Source organism: Betta splendens, chromosome 4, assembly GCF_900634795.4.
Source record: "Betta splendens chromosome 4, fBetSpl5.4, whole genome shotgun sequence".
Taxonomy (NCBI): domain Eukaryota; kingdom Metazoa; phylum Chordata; class Actinopteri; order Anabantiformes; family Osphronemidae; genus Betta; species Betta splendens.
This window is the reverse complement of record NC_040884.2, coordinates 13,674,638-13,691,882: the sequence shown is the minus strand read 5'-3', so window position 1 is coordinate 13,691,882 and position 17,245 is coordinate 13,674,638. Positions and strand designations below refer to the sequence as shown.

Genomic DNA, 17,245 nt, shown 5'->3' with positions numbered 1-17,245 from the left:
TAATTCTCACTAAATAGTTTGGAAACTGGCAACCAAAGGATCAGCGTTTGCTTTGATTTCAATTCCAACTCTCTTTAAGTTTTCACTCCACTGAACGCTTGACTCTTTCTCCAGGTAAGCCAGCTATTGCCCACAGAGACCTGAAGTCAAAGAACATTCTCGTAAAGAAGAATGGGACCTGCTGCATCGCTGACCTGGGTCTAGCCGTTCGCCATGACTCAGCCACTGACACCATTGACATTGCTCCAAACCACAGAGTGGGAACCAAAAGGTAACCTGGCCTGTTTACTCTGCAACTCTTTCAGATTTTCTTCTTTTTCAAAGCTGGATATTTGGGTGTAAGTGTTCTTGGGCTTCTGTGGGATGTCCCTCACACCCAAGCCTATTTTTCTACTTAACTTAATAACTGGAGTTTTTAATTATTGCAAACAGGACAAGATAAATTTATTGAAAACCAATTATAGGGGGGACATTTTATTATTTCTCTCATACTTTGTCTTATCTTTTTTTTTACACATTATGCTGGATGTCTGATATTTGTAGCCCAGAGGTGAAGCCTATTGATTGTTGAGTCTGACATGGTTTTACCAGAAACATGGTACATGGTCTGATTTTCAAGTCTATTTTGTGAGTTTGGAAAATAATAAATCCTTTGAAATGTTGCAGTACCATCACTAGTTCTTCTTTCCCATCCTACAAGCTCATAATTCTTTACACTGGAGACCGTCTCTTACATTGTCGTTCTGTCCACATATCTCTTGTTCTGTTATGTAAACTTGTGTAGCTGCGGGGCTGTAAAGTGAGCAGCGTTGAGGCCATGGTATCATTCTGTCTTTCCTCTGTCTCACATTGAACCCAGTCAGCTTTCATTCTACGTGATTGTTTTTCTTCTTCATTTTTCTCTATTTTTTACTTGTTTATATCCTCCTTTGTCTCTTGAAGCTGTGTTGTCAATGCCACTAAATGATTTAGTAAGTTTTGGGTCAGTGGAGACACTAGCACAGGCATTGGCTCCAATCCATATTACAAATTGATGATCCGATTACTCTAACAATTTTTTTTTTACTTCTTTTTTTATTGCCAATCTTCCAGCAACCAAGACGTTGCACTGTGACAACTCATGTGAAATACAAATGCATATTGCTTGAGTTGAGGCATATTTTATTGATGTGCCAAATATATTTCAGAATACATATGTATTTATGTATGACCTGTAATGTTCACGAGGGAATATAAATATCAATACTATCGCTGCAACCTTCCTTCCAGCCTGACTACCTCACTCTACTCGCAGGATGCAGTTCCTTCAACAGTCTCATCCTAATCTCAGTATTATAGTTGCTCATATAGACCTTTCACATCACATTAAGTTACCTTATTCGTTCTCTTTAGGGGTGTCTTCATACGTATTTGTACTTCTAGAAATCCTGCTCTGTTGAGAACAGACAAAGAATGCACCCTCTCACCATCACATTTCTGGAATGTTTAATTATAACTAAATGAAGATTTATTTTCCCACTTTAACAGGATCAAAAATGAATATCGGCTGTTGCTGCTGCTTTCTATTGAAGTTGGCTAATGAATAGGGTCTGTTTGTTGTCACGCCTTGTCTCAGGTTGTTGTTGTTGTTGTTTAGGATCATTTGGTAGCCAAAACATAGCCACCACTCTGTAACTATGCACCCAAAACTATGATGATGGGCAAATAAACAAAAAAGCTTTAGTCGAGTGCAGCATGACCTGTTGCCGTTCTTTTATGCTGCTGTATTGATGCAGAATAACTTCATCAAAACAAATGAACAGATGAGCTAGTGCTGGGTCTATCTGACATGTTTGGCTCACTCAGTGAGAGCATGTAGTGAACCAGAAGCAAGAGACATTAGTGCATCATAGTTTTCTTTACTTTGTCCCAAATGTACCAAACTGAGGCGGAAATTATTTCTCTATGACATGGTCCATTTTGTTCAACTCTCTCAAATACAGACATATTCCAATGTAATTAACCGTGTGTGTGTGTATATATATATATATATAACTGTACATTTTTGATTGTCAAATGCATGTTTTTTGAGGTCTGAAATGCTCTGTATTCCCAGAAACCCAGTGGCTTAACAGGGTCTTCGTTTCCATATGTTCTTCATTTATGTAAAGGATTATAGTCAAGGTCAAACATTGCTTAATTCTAAGACATCAAGGCCTTTCTGGTCGACTAATTTCTTTTTTTTTTCATTTAAACTTTTTAACAAATGAGCTTTTAAAGTCTCACTTCTAAAGTATTTTTTTGCAAATACTGATGAAGGTCTTTGGCTTTCAGCATGATTGTTTCCCCTTCTAATTAACTTGAAGCAGCACCAGCACTTTGCTAACCGAGGCATCCATTCATTATTTGTACATCATTCCGTTAAAGAAACCCACAGAGACTTGTCTAGAGCTGGAGTTATTCAATTACATTGCTGAATCTATCTCATCACGATCAGCGGTAGTGTATTGCTAAGATTCAGCGGCCACTAGATCTTATCGAGGTGTCACATTTCAGAATGGGCAGAAGTCAAAGCTCAAAGCTTATGGTTAGTTATTTGAGCTCTTTACGATTTGTCAGGACCGGGCAGGGTATCTGTGTAATGGGTCTCAACAATGATCCTACACTTCAACAACTGGAAGCCTTAGAATCCTCACTCATTTGTCCTACTGCTTTCAGATGTATGTTTCAGGTCGCGTATCTGACAGAGCTTTCTGAAAAGTATTTTGCTATTTTCAATTTAGATTTGGTTACTAGTTTAGCAGCATTGGTGAATATTATATAGACATATAATTATGTAATAATGTAATAACTACTTAATTAATGCTTAGGTTGTCACATTTTCCAGTTTTCTTTTTTACCATGATCTTTTCACTCTTTTCAATAACAATATTTGCTTAATAATGTGTTAACTGTCTTTCTGCTCAGGTATATGGCTCCAGAGGTCCTGGATGACTCCATAAACATGAAGCACTTTGAGTCCTTCAAGCGAGCTGACATTTACGCAATGGGACTGGTCTTTTGGGAGATCGCCAGTCGCTGTTCTATGGGAGGTGAGGATAAAAAAAGCGGGTGAAGAGGGGTCATCGTTTGCTTAATGAATGGGAGGTTTGCAGATTAAAGGAGAAAGTACTGATGATTAGAGCAAGAGAAACAAAATTACATCACAGATGTTTTTGTTAATAGTACAAACACATTATAAGTCAGACTTAAAGTCAAACTCCCTGTGTAAATCCAGACTGTGGACTCCATGCTTTCTTGACAGGCATCCATGAGGACTACCAGCTGCCATATTATGACTTGGTCCAGTCAGATCCATCAGTGGAGGAGATGAGAAAAGTGGTTTGTGAACAGAAACTTAGACCCAACATTCCCAACCGCTGGCAAAGCTGTGAGGTAGGACCAAGTTATTTATTTGTCGCTAATCTCATTACAGGATCTGTAAATTACACTGTGTATCCCCCTTTTTTTTAACTAACATTGGAAGAAATATCATGACACTTACGGCAACTTACGGTAGAGATCAGGAACAAGAATATCTATTTTACACACAAAAAGCTATTCATATTCATGCTACAGCAATACCCAAAGATCCCCCTACCACAACAATGGCTCACAGCCAGACAGGTCCAGCAAGTGTGAAGTAGTGGCTAGTTTGTAAATCCACCTCTCTGGTGGATTCACACTCCAGATACGTCACGATCGCGCCTCTAATTATTTATCTAGGCTGTGCTCCCAACTGTGGCAGTTTTTGTCCTCTAATTACTGTGATTTTGAATAATAGTTGATTGCTAAAAGCATTATGACCTTTAGTACCAAAAACTCTTTTAATGAGCCATCAGACTTTAGCAAGGATTCATTTTGTGAGGTAAAAGGTTGTACAGAATAATAATACCTTATATTCTGTGCACCTCACTGTTCTCAATGTTTCACAAAATATATACATTTTGGGTGTAATTAAAGAGCTTCCTGAGGTCTCCAGAATGTCTGTGCATTTTCCAGAACCATGCAGAAATGTGTTATTGCTTGAATTATTGAAATAATTGATCACAAATCCTTATAGCCATAAACATAGTGTAGCTTATCGCTGAGCTTAGAAAGTAGGTTTAATCAACATGCCCACACCTACATAAAAAGTACCTAACTGCAAATAAGTGACGAAAGAACAAAGACACTGCGCATTCCTACAGATACCACATCTTATATAACGAAAAAACAGACCACAGCATGCTGGCCGCAGGACATGAACATGTCATTGTAGTACAGTTACAAAAGGTTTGTGACAGTTATTTTTATGTTGTACCTTGGACACAAACACATACAACCAATGTGCAGCCTCCAGATGGGTCAGTTTAAGTGTAAGCTAATGACACACTGTCTAGGACCTCTGACTTTGAGTAAAGTCAATAATGGCTTAAAGCACTCGTTTAGATTCGGGGGCTTTTGCTGTTGTTGATGTTGTTGTTGTTGCTATTGTTGTTTATGTTGTTTGTTTAAACAGTCACATTCTGAAGAAGGAATTTTCTCCGACAGCCGTCTCACCAAGTCACAGTTCAGCTGTAAATCAGAGTTGCATATTGAAGCAATTAAAAGCTGCATCTAAACATGTTTGAATCCGATATATAGTAAGAAGTGAGCAGCTAGCTCTGCTTAAGTAGTGTCTGTGTGTGTGTTTGCCTGTGCGTGTGTGTGTGTGTGTGTGTGTGTGGAGTTGGCAGTAATCCATGTGATGAATGGGGGAGTGGAATGCCTCAGCAGTCTTAATGAGCACTGTAGGAAGTTTCACAGATCAACACAAGCAGCATCTCCGCAGACAGACGCTGTGAGAGACAGACATGTTGACTCATACATAGCAGATGCTGTTTACAGCCCCACCAAGGGAGACGTTAGTGTAAACTCTGAAGGCTGTAGCCCTGTTTCAGAGCCGGGCTGGAATGTCTAGTCTGAAGTCACCACTTTAACGAGCCATGAGGAAAAAAAAACATTCCTTTTGAAAAAGTAATTTTCAAGGAAATATAAAAACAGAATGAAGTAATGGTTCAGTCTGATTTTTTTCTTTTTCAAAGCACATGTTAATGGAAGGAGTGTTAAACTATTTTACTCGTAAAATCAATATAGTCAGTAATCATTACACAGTTTAAAGATTTATTCTCAAGTGCAAAAAAACTTTCACAGTCTTACAAAAAAGTGTAAAATAGATCGTGAAAATAGACATTTTGAGTAATTTGCCCATTATATCATGATTTCCACCAGTGAATAGAGTTAGATAAAGCTACCCTGTACAACAGTAATTAGATGTCAGGCATCTGGTATCAACTGATCCAAGCAGTGCAGGTCAGTTGAAAGTTGACAGTGGGTAAATAGTTTTATCAAATCCAAAAAACTGATACAGACTTGAGTCATATTTCCCAAACACCTCATTCACCACATCCAGAATCACCAACCTAACCTCAGATGAGTCAGTATCTCAGCGTTCTATTAACTGTCTGTTGTTATCGCTTACCTGTGCAGGCTCTGCGGGTGATGGCGAAGATAATGAGGGAGTGCTGGTATGCCAACGGTGCTGCCCGGCTCACCGCTCTGCGGATCAAGAAGACCCTGTCTTGCCTCAGCGAACACGAGGGAATTAAGATGTAGACACCGCTACCAAACATACTGGCATCCACACTGCAAGCATTACAGCGTTATTAGTACTTCATTATCATCCACTGATTGTTCCTCCCCTTTAGTCTGAAGGGAACTGAAGACTTTCCTATCTGCTCCTATTATATTTCCCGTTTCATTCATTGACGGCTGTCTGGATGGAGAAAGCGATGCTGGATCTGTTGAGGGATGTTTGTGCCTGACTGGGATAACGGAGACATCAAAGGAAGTCTCCACCCATGTTGAGACGACTAACGAGGTGTCTCCAAGGCCCATAGATACAACTGGTGTTCACCTCAACTCTCACTTCCTCCGCTCACCACACAGCCGCCCAACAAGAGCTCAGACCTCATTGGGTAAACAAAAGGCCAGATGCGCAGCTGGGAGTCACCTGGGAGGCGCCTGAGCTGCCGGAGCTTCGCTTACATCTCCTTACATCTTCATAATCACCTCCTCATTTGTATATTAGCATTTCGTACTTTACTTCAGGGTGTTAAACAACTCGTCAGCAGGGCTGCAGGTCTCACACACACACACACACACACACACACACACACACACACACACACACACACACACATTTTTAATGCTCTTTTAAGTCTTAAAATATTATACTTCCACTCACTGTCGTCAAGTGGAGAGCTAATAATGAGTCAGCCATCATAGCTAATATTTAAGAGACTAAGGATTACTCAGCAGACAGTACTTTATTGCAGCCCTACTCTTGAGTCATCTAACAGTAGCACTAAGGCTGTAGTACAACCTGAGGTCTTGGACAGCCTGCAAGCTGCCCACTGGGGTCCACTCAAACTTTGGCTTCGTCTGGTCAAATTGTAAGCAGAATCTTTCAACTCTTTGCACCAGTGTTTCATTCGTTACTGTGTACTTACCCACCTCCCATCAGCTAGTCAGGGAGCTGGACAGGTCAGTTTAATTTATTGTGTTTTTTTTTTATTTCTTTCTGGTGGCAGGGGATCTTTTTGCAAATCTAAACTGGACATGACCTCATTCATTGTTGGCGAACATGCTGCAACATATGCAATATACAGTAGATAAATGTGTCTATTTTCTATACTCTGCTCTGTTGAAACCACAAACAGCGAGAACAACAGCAATCAGCTGCCACCATGCCTTCCAAGCCAGCTGTTACCGGAAAGTGCCAGTGCTTTAAAAAACCCAACTCCTTTCGTGTCGGCGGCGGTGAGGTGCGTCCGTTCTTGCATGTATGCAGCTTTGTGCGCGTGTCGGTGAAGGCCTGAAGACCCTGCCGAGCATACAGCGGGCTTGTACTATGCACAAAAGCAGTAGGGATGGAAGGCAAGAAAGGCCACATTGCACACCATAGCACCCACACGTCAGCTGACTCTCTGGTGCCATTTTGTCAGACCCCCCCCCCCCCCCCCCCCCCCCTCACCTGAACACCCAACCACCTCCGCAGCAACTCATTGTACAGCTTCTCCTTTCAGTGGACTGAGACTGGAAACTGAGCTCCAGCGCCTCAAACTAAAAAAAAAAATGTTACTATGACAGCTCATGGTGGCTTTCAAAAAAAAAGATGTAGAGACTTGTAAGCATTACTGATGTTGCCCTATAAATATAAACTGTTCTTGTGCTTGTGCTGTTAAACGCGCAGCAGCGCAAACAAACTTTTTAAGCATTTTCTTCTATGTTGGATAATCAAAACAAATGGTGAGGTACATTTTTTTAAATATAGCAAATGGATATTTACTAAGCCATAGTTTTCCAGGTTGTTTGTTATTTTGTTTCTTCTTTGGGGCGATGTGTTTTTCTACTAGAATGTACATTTAGGACAAGAAAAGATGGGGGGAAAGTATGCATACATTTTTAATTTAATTTTTTTCATTTCAGCTTGGCAAGCCTTAAGGGACCAACACATAAGAGTCAGGAGCTGCTCTTATTAATTCCTTTTTCATTTGTTGTTTTATGAAAAATTCTATATACATTATATGTGAAATTGATTATTGACGATAAAGGTAGTATGATAATTTTATCTTAAGGAGAAAAGAAATATATGTAGCACCTGATTTAATGATTTGTTTCAGTCAAGTGTTTGACCTGCTGCCAAATTGCCATATTTTTAAACCCCATTCTGTCTTACTTCACAGATTAAGTGTCAAAAGTTTGAACAAAAGAACTTTTTGCTTTTAAATACACAGGTTGAAAGTAACTGCACAATTAGAGTTGAAATACACAAAGTGAATGAAACGATAAGTGAATTAGACGCCAGACAGTGAAACACGCGCTCTTGATTGTTCAGCAATAAGTGCACTTCTGAACCACTGCGGGGTTTACCTGTGTGGCAGTTTGGATGTTGGTGATTCTGTCTGCCTCCATTGGTTTTCTTTATGGATAAGTAATGTATCGATGTGCTGCTATTTCGTTGTCCACCTCGCTTTCTAAGTGGAGGTGAGAGCTGCCGTTGGATGTAGACATTCTCAGATTGCCCGAATCTGATCATTCTGTGCCATGTTGCCCCGATGCAGCTCCAGCCCATCGTCATTTGGCAGGCACGCCTCTCAAAGACTTGCCTACGCGTCAGCCTCAGCCTGTGGACGGCCATAGTTTTAACTCAGTAAAGTGGTGAGCCGGCTCCTGTGTATAAGACATCTGCAGCATCCGTGGAACGTGGTTGGAACCGCTGTGCCAATTTATCAGTGGGCGTCCGAGTAGCTTATCCTTTTCACTTCAATGCACACAAAAACAGTTGGATACATTCTAGAGATCTTTTGTTATGGAGTATAGAGGACGGAGGGGATGCCTTACAGCAGCTGATAATGTAATAACTGGTAGGAGTTGAACATGTCTAAAATGTACCTTTAAGCAAGTTGCGAGCATTTAGTTCCACTACCAACTTAAAGACAATTCATTATGTCTTTTATAGCATTTTTTTTTTCATTATTTGTTGACCTCAAAATTGCAGTGAATCACTTTTTAAAAGGTTCAAAAGAGCTTCTAGTGTGAAAACAAGCATGGGAGGCTGAGGCTTTACATTACCATTACATCATCAGTTGCTAGAGGTTTTACTCAGCAAATCCCCCGTCACTGTCAAATCAAATGCAGACGAGTGAGTCCCACTGTTCAGATGCATTTCTTTATGAATGGCATTTACTGAGCTGCGTAGAAATGCTCGGCAGTGGCCGAAGGAACAGATGAAACCTTGAGGAGTAAAGGGTAAAAGTAAAAGAAGAATGCTAATAAAGAAAGTGAAGTGGATATCGCTGCTATACTAAATCCAGGGAAGGCGACAGACTGGGCTGAGCTAAGTGTTAGATGTGTGCTACCGTGGTGAAACGCGAGGCCAAGCAGGTCCTTCCAGGCTGTGGGCCTTTGAGCCTGGGCCAGTGATGGAGGCTGAGCGGCGCTGCCGGGTGCAGACGTCAGGCCCGTGTCAGGCCCTGTCATGTCATTCTCTGGGACATTAGCAACAACAAAAGCTCAACTCAACAGCACCTCTGGTTTGCCTCTACCAGGACAACCTTCATTCTGTCTTAAAGTCACCAGCAGCCTTGTACTTTTTCTTTTTCCGAAGCCCAAGATAACTTAACTGTAAAAAGACGTTCGCTACCAGCTGTTTTCTCCTGTGGTCTTCACAGCTGTCTCTCTGTCCTTGATTCTAACTTGCCTTTCTCTCTTGTCATTGCACGTTCTCTGCTCGACATAACATGCCTTGTAGCTACAAGGGCCACGCGCGACCGCAGCGACCTCGCCTGGGCTCCCAGCAAAGACATCCACGATGTCGCATGTAGCTGAGTGGAGAATGCAGCCGTTGAGCGTAATCATGCAGATTCCTCACCTCTGCTGCGCTGGCGCGTGTGTGCGCTTGTGTCGGCTTATCAATTTCAGGAAGTTACAGCGTTTGTCTGACGCAGCCTGAGCACCGCGATGGGAGCAATAGCTCATCCTTTACAAAGCTGAGCGCCTTGTGATGTGGCACATCCTCTGTAGAAACAGGGTTTCTGTTTAAGAATGTCACCTTGCCTTTTCTCTAATTGTTTTAAAGGCTATTGGAGGAGACTGTACGAAAAAATAGTCCGCTGGTCAAGGTTGGGAATTAGTAGCTGGGCCGTTCTGTGACTCAAACCCATGTTTGTCAGCACGCTTAATCCACGTTTCCTGTTCTCCGTGTTCACTGATGGAGAGCCAAAGCAGGGAGATGAATATGCCAGCTTCAAACCACGCACTGAGAAATTCCCACAGCTGTGAATGTATCCACCGTCTCAGAGTCCAAGACCGATCCGAGCACAACCTGCATCACTCGGTGGCAGCGCCGTGCGCCAGCGTTCAGGAGCCCGGTTGGTTAGCGACACCTAGCCTAGCTACTGCTGATGTGCAGCTGGGTCAAATCCTCTGTAAAAGAGTCTGACTGACGGCTATCACCCTCACAGGTGGGGCTTCACTGGAGTAGCTTTAGTCAGGTGTCCCTAATAAACTGCTCACTGTGTGAACGCTGTCCCTCATTATGCAACGTCTGGGCCCGGTCCCGTCTGCCCATTCGGCGTCACTGGACCCCACGGGTTCGGCGGCCTCTCTATGCGCGCATGATCGACACACTGTGACGAGGACAGCGTTGGGGTTGGAGGAGGGCCCTTCTCCATCGGCGGCGTCGACGGGTGACCGCCGGGTGCGCGTGGGGGTAGACGGGGAGCGCGGTTTGGGTCACCGAAGGGCTCGGGCAGGACGTTTCCCCTCCGGTGCGACGCTGCAGCGAGGCCTTTGTGGCGACAAGCGTAGCCGAAAGCTTTATCATGTTTTATTTGGTGCCTAAGTTTGACAAGACTTCTTTTACTTCTCACCACCAATGGCAAGACTGCATGTGATTGTGTGTCGCCACTGATGTCTGCATTACCTGCTTTATAGATGTCATCCAAAAGCTGAGAAGATCTTTTAAAAAAAGCATAATTAACATATTAAAAAGGTCACTTAATCAAAAGAAAATACCTCCTTCTAGAGACCAATGTGTTTTACCTCACTGTATATAAATATATATATTCCTGATTTGTTTACTCCAACTTTGCAATTTATCCTTTTGTTTCTATGAAATGCTTAAAAAAAGGTAAAGAAACTGCATTTGATTGTGTTTGTGTTGTGCCCAGGCAGTATTTCTATTCTACATGCTCTGTATATGACCTCTTGGTTGTGTTCTGCGTGAGCTGTACAGTCAAAGCGCTTTACAAATGTCCAAGGCCCTTCCTGAGCTCTGCTATAAAATGCCTTGTTCAGTATATTCTTTAATACAACAGAAGAAAAAAAAGAATGAATTGAAGTGGAGGTGGAGGAGGCTTCGAGCGCGAGGGGACGGACTGCAAAGCAAAAGAAAAACCCTCCGCCGCCGTCGAACCCTCCGCCTCACAACCCGCTTGGATTTCTAAACATATAGTCCTTCTTTTTTTATAGCGTGTACAGATGAATGGGAGCTCAACATAGGAAGTAGAGGATTGACACTTATGTAAACTTGTAACATAGCTGAAGTAGAACATGGTGTGAATAAAGAAACGTTTCACTACAGCGTTGGTTTTCGTCTGATTTTGTTGTTGGGTGTTGGATGCAACGTGGAACTGAAGTGCGTGTGGTTCAGACTTCCCACACCACAGGTGGGTGTAGTGAGCGCCGTTATGTCTGAGAGACTTATTGGGAGGATGAATCCCTCGCTTTGTGTCGTCTCACTCGGATTCCTTCATATTAGCATGTCAATCTCGGTGTCGTGTTGGTGCTTATCGTCCTCCGCGGCACTTGCAGCGCAGCGGATGAGAGCGCAGGGAGTGATCAGTGAAAACCCGCAAACTGCTCCAGGATCAGAGAGCGGCGCGCCAATGGCGCTGCGCCTGGCGCACGCCTCGCGAGCCGCACGACGGACTCTGAGAGGAGCGTGATTTGACGGCACTCGTTCCATTTAGTGGCCACGTCGCTCTCGCGGGCTTAAGTGTTTTTACAGGTATTTCCGCAGCACCTGAAGGCGACGTCGTTGCTGAGGCTCCTCAGTGCGTCACCATTGCGCAACTTGAGTCCGTAAAGGCCGAAGATGTGCATTTATCGGGACGACAATCGTTATAACTACAACTTTATCGTCGTGTTGAGTCACGTGACGCCAGCAGCTCATTTGCAGGAGGAACTGACTTCACGTTTTTCTCGAGTCTGTGTAGTTGAGACACCCTTTGATCCATTGGTCTCGCTGGCTGCTCTGACAGAGCTGACAGCGCTGATGTACAAGCTGCTAAAGTGGAAGTGACACAGGAAACAAATTCTAGTCTTCTGACTTGGACTAACACACACACAAACTCTTTTTTGTGTGTTTTTTCATCTTTCTTGAAGAGGATACATTTAAACGCTGTCTAGTTCTCGTCATATCTTCACCTTTTGCTCTAGTTTTACTTCATGTTGTGTCTTTGTTGCTATTTCTGTGCAGCTATTGTTCTATTTCAGTCCAGTGAGCAACAAAAAGGTGCTTTGCTGATTCTAATTTCATCTGTTTTGTGAAGTACAGACAGGTAAAATTATCATATTTATATATATTTGGACAGTGGCACATTTTTTCATCACCTCCTCTGTATATTGTACAATGTGAGAAGAAACAACAACAGGAACGAAATAAATTCAGTTCTGTTGTTTGCTTGTTTTTTTATTTCCATAAATAAATTCACCAGCAAGTCTCAGATAAAAAAGTAAATATATATGTGGAAAGTGTTAAAAGTGACAGAATTGGAAGCCAAACTTCGAAGGGGCGTCACCATATTGTTGTACGTGTCCCTCAGCAGCTGCTGACACATTCAGATGTTTAGTAGCTAAATGTGAAAACGTTCTGCACTATCAATACACATTTGTACTTGCAACAATTATTCAACAGTGAATAAAAGCAAAAATGGAATTTCACGTCGTTTGAAAAGAACAGCTTCATGGTTCAAGGTTTATTTGAAATTGCCTTCAAGTTAAAAAAAACTTTTTCACCCAGACAACTGCTGCTGCTGCTGCTACTTCTCAAACTTAGTTTTCCTTTGTCAGCTCAGACCCATTCTGCGGCTCACGCGAGGACTCTGTACCTCCCCTCGCTCTTCTCCGTGGACTTTTTCACCACGAGTCACACTTTAGCGGGCCGCGGGAATGAAAGGTCACCGTTCAAATCAAGAAATCGATGGAGTGCGTCGTCAGGCGAGCTGCCGTCGCCCGCACCCCCGCACCCCCGCATGCTGCAGTGCTGCGGTGCCACGCGCTCTGTCTGGGAGCCGGAGCAGCGCTCCGCGAGGCGCTGCTGCACGTGGAGGCAGATGCACGGCGTGGATTCTGTCTGTGCTGCTGCAGAGGCTGGACACGTTTCCCAGGAGCGGGTGAAAGCTGGGCTGCAGCAGGTTTTCACTCAGTGCGGTGTGTTTTACAAAACAACGCGCAGGAGCACTCCTGTCCTGCGTGCGTGCGTGCGCGCGCGCGCGCGTGTTGCTTGACTCCATCCCCATCGCAGTAAGACATGCGTTTCTAGGTCTCCTCACACTATAGGGTTCTGGCTGCAGCAATACATATAAATCATTTACAAACGCTTTGATAGGAGCTGTATGAATCACGCTCCTGGGGCTCCTCGGCTCCTCGGCTCTATGTTTCACCTGCATCGCGATGCAACCCTAAATGCGCCTGAGGGAGGAGAAGTAGACCTTGGTGAGCGGCACTGTAGTATCCTCCTCGGTCTGTTTGCGTGAAGGCTAAGAATACCCTGACAGGCGCTCTGCACATCGACACTGATGTATGGATGCTGGCCCGCTGCACCCGCCGCTGCAGCAGGTGCATCTGTCAGCGAGCAGATGGGTTTGAGCCTGACGTCTCTCTTCAAGTGTTGTGAAAAACAAATAAGATGTTTAGCTGTTGCTAGTGGATCTCATGCGTTATTAATTATTTAAAACGTATTAATGACAGTGTCAGGAAATACAGGAATTCTGCCCCATCATGCGTTTTTGCAGGTTATCACCAAATGCTTAATGTGAAGTTGAAATCATATCTGCGCGGGTTCACCTTGAAGTCGAGGCTTCCTCCGGGTCAAATTGATGTGTTATCGTGGTGCCGACCTACCTGGTTAATTTATGGTAAAGGATGGTGGAGGTGCCGTCCCTTAGTCAACACCTGCAGCAGGATATCAGCTCATTGGTCGCTACATTCAGCCTGAGACACCCGTTCTTAAAACGTGGAGGCAGCGCCATTCATTTGTCTGTGTAACATATATATTGTCTCTTTTACTTATAGCCCACAACAAGCAGGTCAGCAACACGAGACTCATAACTCATAAATGAATTATTTAGTTGAAATATTGTTAACAGATTACTGAATTCACACATAAAACACAGGCAATCACTGATAACGAGCAGGTTAGGTTTTGTCTGTCTGTGTATTGCCTGTACTTCAGTGTTTTCATGTTTTGGTGATGTTGCAGTCACAGGAAGTCGCAACTGGGGGGTGCTGCTGTCCTTTGCATTCCAGGGTGTGTGTTACAGGTAGTGGATCAGCGTTCATCCCATCCTCGTCCCAAACACAACGCCAGCGTCCTTCGCCTTCATGCTCATTTTCCTGGGGTGTGACCTGATTGTGTGTTTGGTGTGGGTTGTGGGTCTGATTGACTTTGATCTGAGGCTTGGAGACGCTGCCAGTGAGCCGGTGGCTGCTGGGAAGGAATCAGAAATTAGGAATTAGAAAGCAGCGAACACAGAAGAGTTTGCTATTTTAAAATAGAGGCCAAAGCGAACTGGAGGAGAAAGTAATGTGTTTTTTTCTTCCGCTGTGAATATTTTGTCCCGCTCCCTTCCTCACTTCCTTCCTCCTACTCTCCCCCACATCCTCCCCAACCCCCCACCTGACTGGGCTGCTCAGGATTTGATTAAAATTGATTGTTCTCTATTGATCCCAGATAAGGAAAGTGAGTTACAATCCCCTCCCTGGCTCTCACACGCCTCCCTTCCCCCTCCACGCTGGGGGGCGCCAGGCTTTCGATTCAAGCATCACTGAACTCTGGAGTTCTGGAGGTTTGGACGACAACCAGGTTTGTACTGTTTTTGGTAAAAATCAGTGGAGTTTTCCAGTTTTTGCAATGAGGTTTTAAAATTAACATTTTATTGAGACAAAAGGTTTCATTCACACAGAAACTGCTTTACATAAACTCAGTATAAAAGAAAACTGGAACATATAACTGCAACTGTCATAAATCCCTCTATTTACTGCTGTGATTACGCAACATATTAAAAAATTCTTTTATTTTTTGTATAAATTCCACAGATTGATAAAACACCGGCTCATCTTCTCAGTCTTTTCAGTTCTTATTTTTTGGTGTGAGCAATGTTGGGGCTGAACTGGAGGCAGCAAGTGCAGGATGAGCACAGAGGTGGAGGACTGGTTGACCTGCTACGACTGGGGCACAAATAAAGTACAATGTGCTTCACTGAGATCAGCAGCGCTGATGCTTTTAGGGGGAAATGGAAAATTATGAGTCAGTCTCTCAGCATTAGCATGATGTACTGTGTGTGTGTGTGTGTGTGTGTGTGTGTGTGTGTGTGTGTGTGTGTGTGTGTGTGTGTGTGTGTGTGTGTGTGTGTGTGTGCAAGCAGAGCCATTAACGTAAATGATAATGAGTGTATATATCATGGTTAGAAACAGACTGGTTTTCACAATGAAGCCTCAAAGGAAAGTAGCACTGTCAGGGTTGATGCAGTTGCCACTGCTCACCAGCAGAGGTCAGACATGGATTACAGTACTCAATGCGATAAGCGGTGCAACTCATATTTTTTATCTAAAATGTTTGAATTGCATTTGTCAGAAAAAAGATAATTCTTCCGAGCAGAGCGGAACTACTGTGGGTTGTTATTGGCCTAGGCATTCAGTCCATTTTACCTCGCTGATTAAAACCCAGACACAGTCTTAATTAAAAGAGCTGGTGTGGTGTCGGATGAGGTGAATGAAAGCTTGACAACATTCCCAGCATACGATTGAAATTACAATATCAGGTTATACAGTTCAAAGTTTCCATCTAGACCGAAGCTTTGGTATTGATTATACAGAATATAAATGCGGTGTGTGTGTGTTTGTATGTGTAAAAGGCCAAATATCCACCTCATCAGGTTAAAGCATATAAATTCCTGCATCATGTCGTCAGGATGACAGAACAGTTGCCGAGGTGATAATCTGCTCTGTGACACTTTGATTCAGTCACACATTTTCAGATAACAAATATGAGCATTTCTGCGAAGCTCTACTCCTCTACCTTTGCCAATACCACTTCACGAGTAAAGAGAGCTGTGTGTAGTTGTTGTGAAGATGTCAAATTATTATTCATTTTAAAAACAAAATATTCTGTAATGTTGGGTCTATTGTGATGCTCTTTGCAGCCCTTCGTATCTGGGTTAGAAACCACAAGCCTGGCATAAAGTAACAGTCCATTAATGCATCACTATTAATAATCCTTTGATGTCCTATATGATAAATCACATCCAAGCACATACTGCACTACAGAAGGCTTGATTCCCAAACCATCAAACATCATTTGTAGTCATTTCCTGGCATTGAGCTGCTGTGTCAAAACAGAATGAGGCTTCATGAATAAACAAAACTCCGCACATGACTAAACGGTGTATAAGATGTAACATCAGGCCCACTCCGCTGCAGGAAAGTGAGCTGTTGTCATTGGATCAGATTCTTTCTAACGCAACGAGGACTACATTTGAACACATTTACATTTGCAGAGGCCCAGATCTTGCCCGTTTAATGTGACGCCCGCCTGGTTCTGGACAGCTGCTTCTGCAGGTGCTGTGAGTGTGCGCTGGGCTCTGGACTCGTTAACGTCTCCTCTGCTCATTTACAAAGAAACGCTTTGCTTGTGTGCGATGCGCTTGTGACTGTTTCAGGTGGAAAGGGATCGATATCCTGTCTTGTCTCTGCCAACACGCTGCACCTCCATCCTCACCCTGTGGATGGAGCGGAGCTAAGTCAAGCTGCCCGGCTCATGCTGAAACACAACTCACGGCCTCCACCTGCTCACTTGACTTCCTTTCAAAGTATTTCTATTTTTGAATGTGAAGACGTTCACACATCATAGTAAATCACTTCCTACAGCTTGGCGCTCTCTCTGCTGCCTTTAAGATTGGGTTGTCTTATTGTTTTCTGTAGAAAAGGAACCTAGTGAGAAATGAAAGTCTATGAGTTTGTAATTAGCTTTAAAAAATGAAAATAGTCATTTTTTATTATGTTAGACACAAATTACAACTTGTATTCTCCACTGCAGATGAACAATAATTTACAATATAATCAAATCTGCAGTACTCAATAAATGCAGAGAAAATGACCACAATAAATCAGGTGTGCAGAGCTTTCAGTTTTTCAGATTACCCAACATCAGCTTGATGTCAAGCTCATTCTGCTGGACATGAAAGCACAGCGACGAACACGTCCTCGGCGGTAACTGCTGTGTGTTCCTGCAGCGTAGCGTCTCACTTTACACAAAGCAAAGACACAGTTTTATGCCTGAGACTGAAACTGTAATGAAATTAGAGTGCTGCCTTTTGTGAGACAATTAAAATGACATATATAAGGTTTTAAACAGTGG

At 43.1% G+C, this 17,245-nt stretch overlaps 1 protein-coding gene across 2 annotated transcripts in view; it reads left to right on the top strand.

Moving 5' to 3' along the window:
• The window catches only part of tgfbr1b (transforming growth factor, beta receptor 1 b), a 38,680-nt gene extending 27,493 nt beyond the window's left edge, over positions 1 to 11,187 (top strand). For both annotated transcript variants that reach the window (XM_055508133.1, XM_055508134.1), the window contains 4 exons: positions 115 to 271; positions 2,947 to 3,071; positions 3,284 to 3,414; positions 5,530 to 11,187. In XM_055508133.1, the coding sequence (XP_055364108.1) occupies positions 115 to 271; positions 2,947 to 3,071; positions 3,284 to 3,414; positions 5,530 to 5,655 (539 nt within the window). In that variant the 3' untranslated portion in view covers positions 5,656 to 11,187. The remainder of the gene's footprint in view (positions 1 to 114; positions 272 to 2,946; positions 3,072 to 3,283; positions 3,415 to 5,529) is intronic.
• Positions 11,188 to 17,245: the final 6,058 nt, after the last annotated feature.